Source organism: Sus scrofa, chromosome 6 (assembly GCF_054392235.1).
Source record: "Sus scrofa isolate SSC_HxYL_T2T_F1_AM1 chromosome 6, Sscrofa_HxYL_maternal_Yorkshire_Landrace_v2.0, whole genome shotgun sequence".
Classification (NCBI taxonomy): Eukaryota; Metazoa; Chordata; class Mammalia; order Artiodactyla; family Suidae; genus Sus; species Sus scrofa.
Window position 1 is genome coordinate 46,277,798 of NC_139388.1, and position 15,500 is coordinate 46,293,297.

Consider the following 15,500-nt stretch of genomic DNA (forward strand, 5'->3'; position numbering starts at 1 on the left):
CTTTTATTTGCAATGAAACAATGGGTTTTATATGCAATTTGCAATGAAAACATACGCCAGTAATGCGAAGATGGCATTGTGAGTACCAGGTCTGCGAGAGGCAAGGCTTTTATATCACAGTCCAGGGGAAGAAACGTCAATCCATCAAAGTGAAGAGCCATCTGTGCATAACTGGCATATTGACAGGGCATAATCCAGATACAGTGGTTTCTTTAGAAAAGAAATAGTCCTTGAGTTTATTTTTCTCTCATAAAGCTCCCTTGGCTCTTTTCCTCTCCTTCTTAAATCTTTCCCAGTTGGTGACCTCTCTGAACCTGACTCGCTTCCAAATGGATTTATCAAAACTACCCTTAACACGAACGAACAGTTTACAGAGAAGGAAATGCCAAGGAGCCCGCTCACTCAAAGAGATAACGTGTTTTGCCTAACAGATTGTCAAAGATCAACTTTTGATCCCACTGGTTTGGCGAGGTGGCACTGCGAGTTAGAAAAGAGAGGGGAGCGTGGTGATAGTTTCCAAATTTTAAAATGCACGTACCCTCTGACCGGCAGTCCCATTTCGAAAGATTTGTTTTTCAGATATATGCATACATGGGCACAACGATGTCTGTACAAGGAAATTTATTACAGCCAAAGATTGGAAACAAAACTAAATGTCCATCAACAGAAGACTTGCAAAGTAAATTATAGTAAATGCACAAAATGGAATACGGTACAGCCTTTGAAATCGTCAAGGCAGTTCGCTACGTACCAAGATGGCATGATTTCCGAGATCATGTGGGGAAGTAGGGGAAAAAAAGCAACGTGCAAAACAGCGTGTATAGGATGCTTTGTGTGTATGTGTGTGCACAGACTCTCTTTGCAAAAAAATACAGTAAACCACTAAGAATGGTTCCTTTGTAGAAGAACCAGGGGACTGGTGGCAGAAGCAGGGGAGACAATTTTCCCTGTATATCCATTTGTATCTTGTATTCGATTCTGCATCTATGCGTTCACTACTTAAAATGTGTAAATAAATGCAAAACATTAGCTTGTAATTCAAGAGAAAGCCAAAATTATCAAGAAAAAATACAAGTCCTGAGGTGGAATTGAATTTAAAAAAAAAAGATACAAAAGAACTTATTTATAAAACAGTGGAACTTTACAGGTGGAATTTAATTTTTTTAAAGAGACAAACGAACTTATTTATAAAACAGAAACAAAGTCACAGATTTCAAAATCAAACTTCTGGTTACCATAGGGAAAACCCTGGAAGGGGAGGGAAGAAGGAGGAGGGTGTGAATAACATATACACGCTACTGTACGCGTGTGAACGAGAACCGACTGTACTGCACAGCAGGTTCAATAGTACCCATAGTCTGTCATAACCTACATGGGTGAAAAGAATGGCTATGTGTATATGCATAACCGATTCGCTCTGCGGTACACCTGAAACTCACACAACATGGTAAATCAACTATAATCCAGCAAAATTTAAAAAAAAAAAAAAAAAAAAAAAGGCCTGAGGGCAGAGGTTCGCTGGGGGCCAGGGGCTTGCCCGAGGCACCGCCCCCTCAGGATGGTTCCTCTGCCCTGACCCAGCGTGGACTTGCATTTATTTCCTAGTCTCCTCATTCCGTTCATTCTCCTCTGACTCTTCTGGTTGTCAACCCTCAATTCAATTTCTCTGCAATTCCTTGTGTTTTCTCTCTAGGGATCCTCACTCTCTAGAGTCCCCCACCGTGAGGAGGACGAGAGCCAGCTCTCCTATTCCTGGTGCCAGTACGGTGGGCAGGCTTGCCAGGTACACGCTGTGTGCACTCTGGGCATACACAGCATGAAGCAGCAGCATGGCAGTGGACAGACCCGTTGGCCATCTGCCCTGGGGCTGGAACTCAAAAGTTCAGCAGGGATTGTGTGCATTTAGCGTCTTCTCTCAGCCCAGATACCACAAGGATGACCGCGATATCTGTCCAGTGAACGGCACTGGCCAGGGTGTGGACGAAATGCCTTTGGAACAGAGTCTAGAAAGCTGGAGATACTCCACAGTCTGGGAGAAGGCAGAGGGGCAGGAAGTCCAGCCATCGTTTCTCGGATACGGACCAGGGTCACGGGGCATTCACTGGCTGTCTGTGCGGAAAACCTCTGGAAGGAGGGGAGGAGCACCCAGCAGAGAGAAGATGGAGGTGAGGAAAGAAAGTGGGTGCCCCAACTGCTCAGCTTCACGTGTCAATTGATTTCATATGCCTTTCCCTTTTCCCTCTTATTAAAACAAATCTCTTGATTTTTTTTTATCTCCTTTCAGTGACACATCATTAACAGTGAAGCCAAAATTCTGTTGGACTTTGCTTAACAATTCAAATTCCATCAAATATCCCCCAAAACACTAAGCCACTGATAGGCAGCATTTTTTTTGGTCACACCTGTGGCATGCATAAGTTCTCGGGCCAGGCACCAAAACCGAGCCATAGCAGTGACGCCAGATCCTTAACCCACTGAGTCACCAGGGAACTCTCCCAGGCAGCATTTTAAAAGAACACACATTTTAAAACCAAAAAAAAATTGTAATGCACCATATTGGAGTTCCTGCCCTGGCACAGTGGGTTAAGAATGTGACTGCAGTGGCTCCAGTTGCTGTGGAGGTGTGAGTTTGATCCCCCAACCAGCGCTGTGGGTTAAAGGATCTGGTGTTGTCACACCTGTGGCTTGAATTCAACCCTTGGCCCAGAAACTTCCATATGTCATGGGTGCAGCCATTAAAAAAATTGTAAAGCACTATAGAATTTAAAGAATCTGTAGTTCCTATTGTTGCTCAGCATGTTATGAACCTGACTAGTATCCATGAGGATAGGGGTTTGATCCCTGGCCTCACTCAGTGGTTTAAGGATCCAGCATTGCTGTGAGCTGTGGTATAGGTTGCAGATGGGGCTTGGATCTGGCGTTGCTGTGGCTGTGGCCTAGGCCAGCAGCTGCAGCTCCAATTCGAACCCTAGCCTGGGAATTTCGATATGCCACAAGCGCAGCCCTAAAAAGGCAAAAAAAAAAAAAAAAAAATTAAAAATGTTTCATTAAAAGCATATGCATTTCCCATCAAACCCAGACTTGAGCTGGTTGGTTTTCTTTGGGTTATTCGTTTGAAATGATACAGTTCAAAAGATTAGGGTTGCTCTTCCAGCGACCCAAGGAATCTTAAAATCTTAATCCATTTTGAAGAGACACCACCCCTTTTATCATATTTGGAGGTTACTGAAAAGTTAGAGGCCAAACAAGACACCAGGACTGTTTTGTCTTAGAGGGATGTCTTTGTAGATTTCTGGCATATTGTAAATACTTCTGCCTTTTCACCAGGAGAAGGTCACCTGCTAAGCCCTGCCCCACCACGTGAGGTGGGTCCTCCAGAAAGGAGGGCAATGCAGAAACTGGGCGCATGGCAGGACCACCGGGCCCCTGCCTCTGCTCTATGGGCCTCACAGTCCCATGACCTCACTCTTTCCATCCAAGAACCTTCCAGCCCTAAAACTCTCTAACATTTATTCAGAGATAAACAGTGAAAGAAGAGAAGGAAAGCAACAATGGGGAGCAATGAACTCGGAGTCTGGAAAACTTAAGTCAAGCCTTGCACCCAGCCAGAGTTGGGAAACAAGCTTCCTTTGTCTTTCCTCCCCCATCCAGGGTTTTACACAGATAAGAATTAAGAGAGACTATTTGATGGAGTATTTTTTGCCTCCAGATCCCCTTCTTCCACCTTCTGTGTAATTACCCGCAATCATCTCACATGTATAAATAGACTCATTTAAAAATACCCCCATCTCATTAGGTGTTCCCAACTCAGTTTGGAGACAGCATTCGAGAAGTCCAGGATCTCTTGGAGACACAAGGAAGACCAGGAGTTGCGGAGGCAAAGGCCAGATCTGGTCTCTGAAGTAGTAGCTGGGGCCTCAGGAACCCAAAGCCTTCATGGAAGAAGCCAGCATGGTGGTTGCAGAAAAACATGAGAGATCACACAAGGGAGAGGCTCCTGAACACAGAAGCCGGAGCTGGGGGGAGAATTCTCTAGAAGAGAGGAACTGAAGACAAGGACTCCACGGTGCAGCATGGACTTCGTCAGCCCAGCGAGGCTGAGGCGAGGCCTGCCATGACTGACACCAGCAATCACAGACCTGATGGGTGGTCTCCCACCGACAACACCCCAGCATTGTGCAGAAGTGAGCTGGATGGCATTCGTGGCACAGCTGTTCATGTTATAGCATTTTGAAAATTCTTTTTTCTACTTAGGGCCACTCCTGTGGCATATGGAAGTTCCTGGGCTAAGTGTCGAATCAGAGATGCAGCTGCCAGCCTACACCACAGCCACGGATTTGAGGGATCTGAGCTGAATCTGCCACCTATACTGTAGCTTGTGATGACACCGGATCCTTAACCCACTGAGCTAGGCCAGGGATTGAACCCACATCCTCTCAGACACTGTGTCAGGTTCTTAACCCACTGAGGCATAATGGAAACTCCAAAGGTTTCAAAGATTTTTGATTCCGCATTTAATAGATTTACAGGAAATCTCCAGGCAGTGCAGACAAGGGGCTGAGTCTGTCTCTCAGCTGGCTCAAGGCCCATCATTTGCAGGGTAACTTTAATTCCTGGGATATGGAGTCATACAGTCAGGAAGCAGGCCTGACCCCTGTAAGGTCAGTGTCGCGGCCAACTACCCTGGGCTCAATTTAGAGCCATAACTATGGCAACGACGATGCCCAATCGGTTATTAGAGGAGATTTATTGACGGATATGCTTGAATAGCAGAGCCATTAATTGCAATTACCAGACAAGACACTTTGTTCATCTCGGAGAACTGGATGCCAAAATGCCCTAACAACTTTAAAATCCCATTTACTCTTGGGCTCCCGGCTGGCATCACTGCACCTGCTTCAGCTTCTCCATACCCAGAGGGAGAGGGGAAGGGGTTTAGCTTGACCTGGCACCAGCTGCAGAATAAAGCAAGTTGCTGGGCAATGGGGCACAGGACACAGGGACCTCAGAGTCCCAACAACGCCTGTCACAACAGTGAGGGAAGAAGGAACAGCCCTTCTCTTGCTGGGGCCCCTCCTCCAGCTTCCACCAACAGGGAGTGGAAGGCCTTCCTCCTTTGCTCTGCAGGTCCACGCCCATCATTTTCTTTTCTTCCTTTTTTTTTTTTTTTTTTTTTTTCTTTTTAGGACTACACCTACAGCACATGGACGTTCCCAGGCTAGGGGTCAAATGGGAGCTAGGCTATAGGTCAAATCAGAGCTGCAGCCGCTGGTCTACACCACAGCCATAGCAACACAGGATCCAAGCTGCATCAGGAACCTACAGTGCAGCTCACGGCAACACCGGATCCTTTAACCCACTGAGCGAGGCCAGGAATCGAACTTGCATCCTCATGGATGCTAGTCATGTTCATAACTGGCTGAACCACAGTGGGAACGCCCCATTGTTTTCTTCAAGACTCTCCAGGTCGCCATTTGGCCTGCCTGGGCTTGGGGTAGCTCAGCCCCAGCTCTGTCCACCCTGTGGTCCCCTAAGCCCAAGGCAATCAATTCCTGGATTTCATCCTTCCGGCTTTCCTTAGAGCAGCCTCTTCTCAACACCCCATTTCTCTACAACAGGGACTGACTCTCACCTCCCCCTGTACCTTCCATTCTCTCGTTCTGCTCCCATTTCCTCCTAGCACTGCAATCATGCTACTTATTGGTTCGTGTTGTCCTGTTTATTCCTATCTCCCTCCCTAGATTCTAAGGTCCACGAGGGCTAAGATTCGGTCTGTCCTCTCCACCTCCATTTTCCTCATGCCTAGAATAGCACCCAGCACAGTAGGTGCTCAAGAAATACTTGTTGACTGAAAAAATGGATTCAGTTCACTCTGTGATTATGCTTAGAGGGCCCTTTTTTTCTCCAACTAGGTCATAACTTCCCTGAAAGCAGGGATGCTCCCTATAGCATCTTATTCAGCACTATGCATGCCTTTGGTTCTTTAAAACAAGACAAGTGGGAGTTTCCTGGTGGCATAGTGGGTTAAGGATCTGGCATTGTCACTGCTGTGGCTGGGGTCACTGCTGGGGCCTGAGTTTGATCCCTGATCCCTGACACGCTACACACATGGCTAAAACAAAATAAAAAATAAACCAAAAAAAAACCCAAGTGGACAAGAGAGGTTGCAAACCACAAACTCTATTCATGCACTGGAATAAGCACAAGCACATCTTTCTCCACTTCTCAAGGAAGAATAACAGCTAAGACTGAAATAGTGCTTTCTACAGGGCACTGCTCAAAGCGTTCTCTGGGGTATTCATTCATAAAAGCCACACAATATGCCTATGAGATCTGAAATGTTAATCTCTGCATGTGAAAGGTGAGGAAGTGGGACACAGTGAGGTAAAGTGAGGTGCCCAAGGTTATAAAGCTAATGAGACCCAGATGGGGCCCAGAATCTGTGCCCTTAACCTCTACGCTATGCCATTTTTCTTGAAATCTAGGATAAACACAAAAACAAGCAGGGAAATTCCCGTCATGGCTCAGCGGTTAACGACCCTGACTAGTGTCCATGAAGATGCAGGTTCGATCCCTGGCTTTACTAAATGGGTTAAGGATCCAACCTTGCCATGAGCTGTGGTGTAGGTTGCAGGCGCAGCTCAGATCCTGCGTTCTTGTGGCTGTGGTGTAAGCCGGCAGTTGTAGCTCTGATTTGACCCATAGCCTGGGAACCTCCATATGCTGCAGGTGTGCCCCCCCCAAAAAAAAGACTACCTGATGTCAGTGAGGTAAAGCTTTTTAGAAAATTCTTTCCTAGAGAGAGTGGAATGTAGTTCTTTCAAGGAGCTATGAGAATGCAACTCCCACTCTTAGATTCCGCCTGGGTTTGGATCACAATTTTTTTTTTCTGTACCTGCTGCATATGGACGTTCCCAGGCTAGGGATCGAATCTGAGCCACAGTTGCAACCTACACCACAGCTGCGACAAGGCCATATCCTTAACCCGCTATTCCACAGCGGGAACACCAGATCACATGAATTCTCGGCTAACACTGATGAACCTCTTCATCACCGCAAAACTAGCCAACCAGCCTCGGACAGGGATGGAGCAGGCACAGGTGGTTGTGAAGTCCCAACAGGGGATGATAGATAAAGAGGGAAACCTGGGGAGGTGGGGAGACCACTGGAAGTTCAAGAAAACCCTCAGAACAAGGCAGGCTTGCTTGACTAGTGGAGCTGCCAGAACTGCCTCAGGTCATTGGGTGGGGGATGGGATGAAGCCTGCATTTAGATTCAGACCAAGGGCCGGCCTGTGAAGACCGCCCTTCAGCTGATTTGAATACACACCTCACCAGACGCTAAGGAGGAGCTACCACTCCCAGAAAGGAAGAGGTGGGTCTTTCCAGCCCCCACGCCCCTTGGATGATAAAACTGTGGCCCACAGCATCCTCAGGCAGAGGTTCCCTGCCTGCCCCCCAGCACCTCTTACCAGCGTCCTATCCTCATAAATCTGTTTCTTGCCTATCACTTTGTCTCCCGTGGAATTCCTTCTGCGCGGAGGCATCAAGAACCTGAGCCTTGGTGAGTCCAGACACCAGGTGAATAACTCGAATCTAAAACCGTGGGTTTAAGTCCCAATCTGGCTTTTGGCTGGGTTGAGTCCCCGTACGTGGGTTCAAGTTCCAGTCTGTGTGCTGGCTGGGTTCAGGCCGTCCGTGTAGTCAGTTTCAGTGCCCCTCTACAACATCTCAGTGTTAATAGGTGGGAGGACCTCAGATCAATGAGATGACTCAAGTTAACTGGGGTTTTCTTTTCTTTTTTTTTTTTATTTGTCTTTTTGCCTTTTCTAGGGTCGCTCCCACAGCATATGGAGGTTCCCAGGCTAGGGGTTCAATCGGAGCTGTAGCCCTGGCCTACACCAGAGCCAGAGCAACGCAGGATCCCAGCCACGTCTGTGACCTACACCACAGCTCACAGCAACACCAGGTACTTAACCCACTGAGCAAGGCCAGGGATCGAACCTGCAACCTCATGGTTCCTAGTCAGATTCGTTACCACTGCGCCATGACGGGAACTCCATCTGGGATTGTCTATACTCAGCACTGAGACGCAGTGATGTGGAGTACTTTTAATTCAAATTTTCCTCAGCGGGTGTTAGAACCCACACATATTTAACCCATCTCGTCTATCAAGCAGTTCTCTATTTTACACAGGCAAGCGGAGTGCTATAGGCTGAATGCTGTGTTCCCCCAACATCCATATATTGAAACCTATCCCCAGTGTGATTAATGGGGGAGGTGGGATTCCTGGGAGGTACTGAGATCATGTGAGTGGAATCTTCATGCATGGAATCATTGGCCTTGTAAGACAGACCCTAGAGAGCTCCCTCAACCTGTCTGCCATGTGAGGACACGGCAAGACGATGGAGGTCCATGAATCGGGAAGCAGGCCATCATGGTACACCAACGCTGCTGGCATCTTGATCTCGGACCTCCCAGCCTCCAGAACGGTAAGAAAATTTTTTTTTTTTTTCTTTTTTGGCTGCTCCACAGCATATGGGGTTTCCAGGCCAGGGATCAGATCCCAGCTGAAGTTTCGACCTGCACAGCAGTTGCAGCCACACTAGATCTTTGAGCCACTGTGCTGTGCTGGGGACTGAACCTGAGTCACATCACTCTAGAGATGTCACTGATCCTGTTGCACCACAGCAGGAACTCCAGTTTTGTTGATTTTTTTTTTTTTAAATCAGTCCCCAGTCGCTGGTTTTCTGTGATGGCAGCCCGAATGGACTAAACTGGAGTGATGTGATACAGGGTTGATGAATCTAAAGCACTACAAGAATCTCTGGCATCTAATATATGGTACAAATGAACCTATCTATAGAAAAGAAACAAAACTCAGAGACATGGAGAACAGACTTGTGGTTTCCAAGGGGATGGGGGAGGGAGTAGGATGGACTGGGATGGACTTAGTAGATGCAAACTAGTGCATTTGGTGCAGATAAACAATGAGATCCTGTTGTATTGCACAGGGAACTATATCCAATCCCTTGTGATGGAACATAGAGAAAAAGAAGGTATATATGTATGACTGGGTCTCTTTGCTGTACAGCAGAAATTGACAGAACATTGTAAATCTATACTAAAATTTTTTTTTGATAATAAATAAAAAACTAAGAATCTCAGAGTTCCCTTCGTGGCTCAGCAGTTGACAAACCCGACTAGGACCCAGAAAGATGTGGCCTCCCTCGGTGGGTTGGGGATCTGGCGTTGCTGTGAGCTGTGGTGCAGGTTGGCAGCTGTAGCTCGGATTCAACCCCTAACCTGGGAACTTCCATATGCCACAAGTGTGGCCCTAAAAAAAAGAAAAAAAAAAAAAAAACCACCAAGAATCTCAAGCACCTAAGACAAATGCTACTATATTCATTATTCAGGCATTCATTCCTTGTTTCTTCACTGGCATCTACTAGTGGCAGGCACCACGCTAATACAACACACTGGCTGACATCGCAGAATCTGCTGTTTACAGGGGGAGGGGGTGAAGGACGTGAATGCAATAACTGCACAGATAAACCGTGGCAATGGTCAGAGCTGTGACGGTCAGCCAGTGCATGCTAAGGGAACGCGGCTCTGAAAGAGGGTAAAGGGATTAAACCTGGTCATGAAAGTCAGTGAAGGCCGCCCTGAGAAAATGGCTCTTTGCTGAGAGCTGAGGAAGAGGAAGCGATAACCACATGAAGAGGAGCGGGAAGAGGTAGGAGGACACCAAGCGTGGTGCGGCTGGAAAACCAAAAAGCACCCCTGAGAATGGGCAGGAGTGATGGGGCTGAGGCTGGGCAGTGGCCAGGGGCATCAGGCAAGACCCCAAAGGCTGGATAAAGGTCTGGTGGAGGAGCTCCCTGGTGGTGCAGCAGGTTAAGGATCTGGCATTGTCACTGCTGTGCCTTGGATCGCTGCTGGGGCATGGGTTCAATCCCCGCCCTGGGGGTGCCCCCACTGCCAAGAAAAAAAGGAAACCAAAGTTTGGGTGTTGAAAAAGCAGCAGCAGCAGCAGCTGGTGGAGACTTTTAGGCACCATCAGGAAGGGAGAGTCAAGGACGAGTTGGGAGGTGAAACCGACAAACTGGTGATACATCAGTTCTATACACTCTGCTGTGGCAGGAAACTGGACAAACATGCTAAGAGCAAAGAAGGAAAGGTCAACAGCAAGATGTTGAAACAAAACGACTTCCTGGCCCTTTTTAAGATAATCAGGAAATTAAGCGATCAGGGTGTATGTTTCCAGAGTGGCACCCTTGGGCCACATCTCCCCACCCTGAGCTCACTCCACACAGTTCTGCAAACCAGAAGGCAGCTTCTCAGTTTGATAACACTGAGGGTCAACTCATACTTACCCGTGGAGATGGGCCCTAGTTTGCATTGCTTTCATTTGAACATTAAAAAAAAAAAAAACTATAATTCCTGTGCTGCTACCAACCTTATTATGCACCAGTCTAACAGGGTACTAATTTTAATCTGCACAAAAATCACAGAATTTTCATGCTGAGAGGAACCTTAAACATCATCTGAATATTTGTGAATTTTTCCAGGAGACATTTCCATGCATAATTTATTTCCTATTAACATGTATGTTTCGGGAGTTCCCGTTGTGGCTCAGCAGGTTACGAACCTGACTAGTATCCATGAGGATGTGGGTTTGATCCCTGGCCTCACTCAGTGAGTTAAGGATCCAGCATTGCCATGAGCTGTGGTGTAGGTTGCAGACTCAGTTCAGATCCCTTGCAGCTGCAGCTCTGATTCAACCCCCAGCCTGGGAACTTCCACGTGTGGCTCTAAAAAGCAAAAAGAAAAAAATTATGTGATTTTTAAGAAAACATATGTTTGATGTCCTCTAAAGAAACTGTTTTTTTGTTGACTCAACCCAGGTGTATTGCCTTTTGGGCCCCTCTCACTCCTACCTGAACTCCATCACACACGCACAAAAGACTGTACCCGCAAGGTACTCAATCAACACTGTTAGTTGAATGACTCTCTGACAGCAAACCAAAAGCACCCTCTGAGTCTGACAGTCAAAGCCATAAAGTCAAGAGAAGGGTCCATTTAGAAGAATCTAGTAAAAACATACAATAGAGAAGAGGTGAACAATCCCAAGACTCCCTCCACTGGCTCTTTAAGGAATGAAATCAACTGGAAGAAGCTTAACCCGTGGTCCCAGCCCCTCTCCGTGCAAGGAAGGTGGTGCTATCACCCACAGGAAGAGTGGTCAAGGCTCAAACAGGAGAGCTGAGAAGGACGTCACATCACTGGTTAAAAGGTCAGGAGGAAAACCAGTATATTCAGCAAACTGAGAGGTCCTGCAATTTTAGAAGGAAAGTCACTTTCTTAGACAACACCAGAAGTCTGTTCTAGGTTTTTCCTTTCTTTGATCCATCGGTGTTGCCTAAGCCACCGACCGACTTCACAGGGTCCAGACATTTTAGATCAAATCATTGTGTGAGCACCCCCGTTTTTCAAAACACAGAGGACACGTATCTAAGATAAAACCCGTAAAAACCAACCCCTAGATGTCATTGTTGCTGCTGAAATATCAAATCTTGAGTCTTGGAAATTCTAAATCGAAGAGATCCTGTTCATCTGAATAAGCCACTTAAGTAACGCAAATTCAATTCGCTTTCCATTTTTCAAAGCCAAGTCCAAAGTCTTCTGGACTTCTTAACCAAAATGTAACAAAAATCTTAGGGGGTTAGCAGGCATTCCCTTGCCAACAAAATCCCCATTTAGGGAAAAGAGGCTGAAAACCCACATAGTTGTATAGGACGTGACATGTCAAATTCCACGACTGAGGAGCTGGTTCTAGATTCCCTCGGTGATTCTGGCCTCTTTTGCGCATGTCCTCTGACTTCTGCGCCTGCCTCTGACACTGGTATTGCAGCCCAGAGCTGACTGTCCTTCCCACCAAGGCCAAGTGAAAGCACCAGGTGCCCACTGGTGCTTCACACCCTCCACTTCGAACCCTATTTCCAAGCAGCCTCAAATGCAACATGTTTTTTGTTTGTTTGTTTGTTTTCACATGTTTTTTCACAGAGCCCCTCATTCGCATCTCTTCCTTCTATTTCATATCATTCTGGCCTGAACTTGTGCAATAATCCTACTTGTTGTTTATCAATTCAGTACATTGGTGTTTCATTAAGTCCTTTAAACTTTTCAACAGCCTAAACTAGGTATCACTAGTCCCGTACAGAGGAAGTAGCTGAGGCACAGACAGGTTAAGTAATGTGCCCAGATCACACAGCCAGTGAATGCTAATAGGTTTTGAAGCTTAGGGTAAGACCCAGTCCACAGCCTGGATTTTTAGAGCTTCTCCAGGGCCAACTCCCAGGTCCCTAATCAGAAACCACCTTTTTTTTCTTTTTCCTTTTTACAGCCACATGTGTAGCATATGGAAGTTCCTGAGCTAGGGGTTGACTCAGGGATGCAGCTGCTGGCCTATGCAACAACCACAGCAATGCCAGATCCGAGCAGCATCTCTGCAACCTATGCTGCAGCCTGCAGCAACGATGAAGCCTTAACCCATTGAGCAAGACCACGGATTGAACCCGCATCCTCACAGACACTATTTTGGGTTCTTAACCTGCTAAGCCACAACGGGAACTCCCAGACCTCATCTTTATTCTCTCTCCCAAACCCCTGGCTCTCAATCAAATGCTTGATCTTCCCCCAAACTGCTTTCAAGTAGCTCCTCAAATAAAGCCCAGGCCTGGGAGCATGTCTGCTGAATGAAATCACTTTTTTCTTTCCATCAATGAGTGTTTGCTGTGTGTAACTACATTCTGGGCCCTAGTCTAGGCCCGGGGGAATATCAATGCACAAGACTGGCAAGCTCCCTGGGCCCTTGGAGTTCATTCCCTGCCAGAGTAGACAGATGCTGAGGCAGGAATTACACACATAATTAATGATCGCAGAGCTGAGTCCACAAAGATGTGTGAAATAAGACTAGCAGAGCCCCTAACACAGGGCCCTGCACCACGAGGGCCCTCAAAAGATGCTTGTGGCCTGTCTCCACCTGGGTCTGCCCCAGCCCCAGGGTGCCCTTCAGGCCAAAGCTCTCCCTATTCCCCGACTCCAAGCCCTCCCCGCCAGGCAGAGGCATCATCACAATCCGGACAGATGCCTTGTGTCCACTCTCACCTCATACCTCCATTCACAGTGGTCCATGCTCTTCCATGTCCCAAGCTGGTTTTTGTACAGCCTTAGCTCAGGCTTTTCCCCCTCCCATCAGCTGGGCACAGGGATGCCCCTCTGTGTGGCCCACAGGTGAGAGCTGAGGGAGAGGCGCTGGTGCAAGACAGACGGATGACCGGGGAGCCTGGCCACCCGCTCATGATGCTCACTTGTGCCTGGCAGCCCCATGCAAGCCCGGTGTTGGATGGGCCACTTCCATCAAGAGATTTCCATCAAGAGATTTCTGTTGGGCCTTCTCAACCTTATAGGCTTCTGGAGCTAATGACGACCAGGTCTGGCCTCGAGGCCAGAAAAGGCAGGACGATAACCGAGTGGACCGTTTCTGGGTACCACATGCATCCTCCCTTCCCCTTCTCCCTCAAGTTTCTTTCTCGATGAGAGAAACATCCCAGAAGATCAAATACTAAACCATGCTCCTTATGCTGGACTTCTGAGGGATACGAAGGGCTTAGAGTGGAGAACCTTAGAAGGTGGACTACTTACCATCCGTGGCTGTCCATTTACTGAGGTCTTAAGGAAGGGAGAGGTGGAACTCCCAGCCAGCCAGTGATGCTGCTGGCTGGCGGCTTCTCCTAGTCTATCACCTCCAGAGGAGCTGTCAAAATAACAAACGACACATTTGGAGGTCACAGGATTATCCTTTAGCCGGGCCCTCTTGGTTTGATTAGCAGCTACTTTTCCTCATAGTGTCTTTCTTCATCTTCTCCACCTTCTTTTCATTTTCTCCCTCTGCCCCTCTCATCAATAAAGGTCACTGCATTAAGGAAACCTCTTCTGTGAGAAGAATTTAACGGTACCCTATTAGAATCACATTGTCCTGCTCCGAAGCAGGTGGTATTACCTGTCAGCAGGGTTTGGGACATAGCAAATAGCTGCCACCCAGCTCAGCGGAAGCTCCTGGGCAGATAAAGTGGCCAAAGGGGACAGCCCTCTGGAGGCCTCAAAACACCATTTTCATTCGCTGGTGGAAAAGAGACTGACTTTATTGACAAAGAGGACTGAAAATTGCTTGAGCGTTCCGATAACCGGCCTGTGTTGGAGCAGAGAGACAGCCTGGCGGAGGCCAGCTCCCTGCCTGCCCGCGCAGCTCCGCCCAGCCCGGCTTTCCGCGGCAGAGTCTGCGGCACGCGCAGACCAGACTGAAAGGAGCCTCTCGACATCCTCGCGAGCAGCCCCTCTCCACCTCTACTCCCAGCCTGCTGGTGCCTTTCCTGCACCCCCACCATAAATCAACATGAATTTCGGGGCAGCTCTGCCGGAAAGCTAGCTCTTCAACCCATCCCGGGGACCCAGGGGTCGGGCCTAGATTCGCTGGAGAAGGCAAATGTGCCCGGCTTCCCCCTGGAGTGCTCTGTGGTTTGGCTGCACATCCCAGGGAGGCCACTAGATGTCACCACCACGGATTCTAGTCCTTAATAAAGACAGAGTCGGGGGCTAAAGGAACTCTCCGAATTCGGTCCCCACCTGGACGACAGGGCTGCTTCAGATGCTAGGACATTCTGAGCTCCACTGGGGGCCTCTTCTAAATCAGTGAGTGGCTCCGACCCAAAACAGCTGAGCTGAAAGTGAGGCAAGACCAATGTCAGCTAGAAGACACCCCAACTCTCACTTTGGGGGGCCCATGCTCTTTCTCCAATTCTTCCTGGTCGTTATCAGTTATTGTGTATCCTCTTAGTTTATTCTGATCCTCAATAAGTGAGAAATTAATTACGTGTGCCTTGTAGCACAAGAGACTGTAGATGTCAAGGTGCTGCTGAAATGTTGTAGGTCTGTGGCTTTTAGCAGAGGATGAGTGACAGATGGATAATTTATGATGATTCTTGAGACCTGAACTATAATTATGAAGTATTTCTAGGTGTACATTCAGGATGCAAAGTGTAAGAAGCCTAGCGCTAATGTTAATTTACTACTGACAGCTGTATGTATAATAATATATCATGTCTTTTAATCTTATATTCCTTCTGACTTACATCAAGCAATCTTTTCATTCATTAATAAAATCAAGCCTTGCCATTATTCTTAATGATCAGGTCCCATTTTGAACCTGGAGGACGCCTATAATTAAACTCTGTATTTCCATCTACCAGACATCTGAAAGCTCAAAAAAAAAGAAATTGAACTTCTTGTTTCACAGGCGCGATGAAAACATTAGGAGGATACAGCCCACCTGCTCACAGTCCTACAAGAGCCGCAAAGAAAGTCAAGAAAAGATTTTGTGTTCATCTTCTCAGCTCACACCACTGCACCCCCTTTCCCCCTTTTTGGCCCTCCTGCCTG

The 15,500-nt window shown here is 47.5% G+C and overlaps 1 protein-coding gene across 3 annotated transcripts in view; it reads right to left on the reverse strand.

Annotated features, from left to right (window-relative positions):
• Nucleotides 1–15,500, reverse strand: part of LOC110261352 (uncharacterized) — a 600,020-nt gene that overhangs the window by 579,597 nt on the left and 4,923 nt on the right. For 2 of the 3 annotated variants that reach the window (XR_014805973.1, XM_084960354.1), the window contains exon 2: nt 13,707–13,818. Coding sequence is in view for 1 of the 3 variants with exons in the window: in XM_084960354.1 (XP_084816480.1) it covers nt 13,707–13,818 (112 nt within the window). In the remaining 2 variants the exon portion in view is untranslated. Of the gene's footprint in view, nt 1–13,706; nt 13,819–14,687; nt 14,783–15,500 lie in introns of all 3 variants that reach the window. The other variant, XR_014805974.1, reaches the window with a different exon arrangement.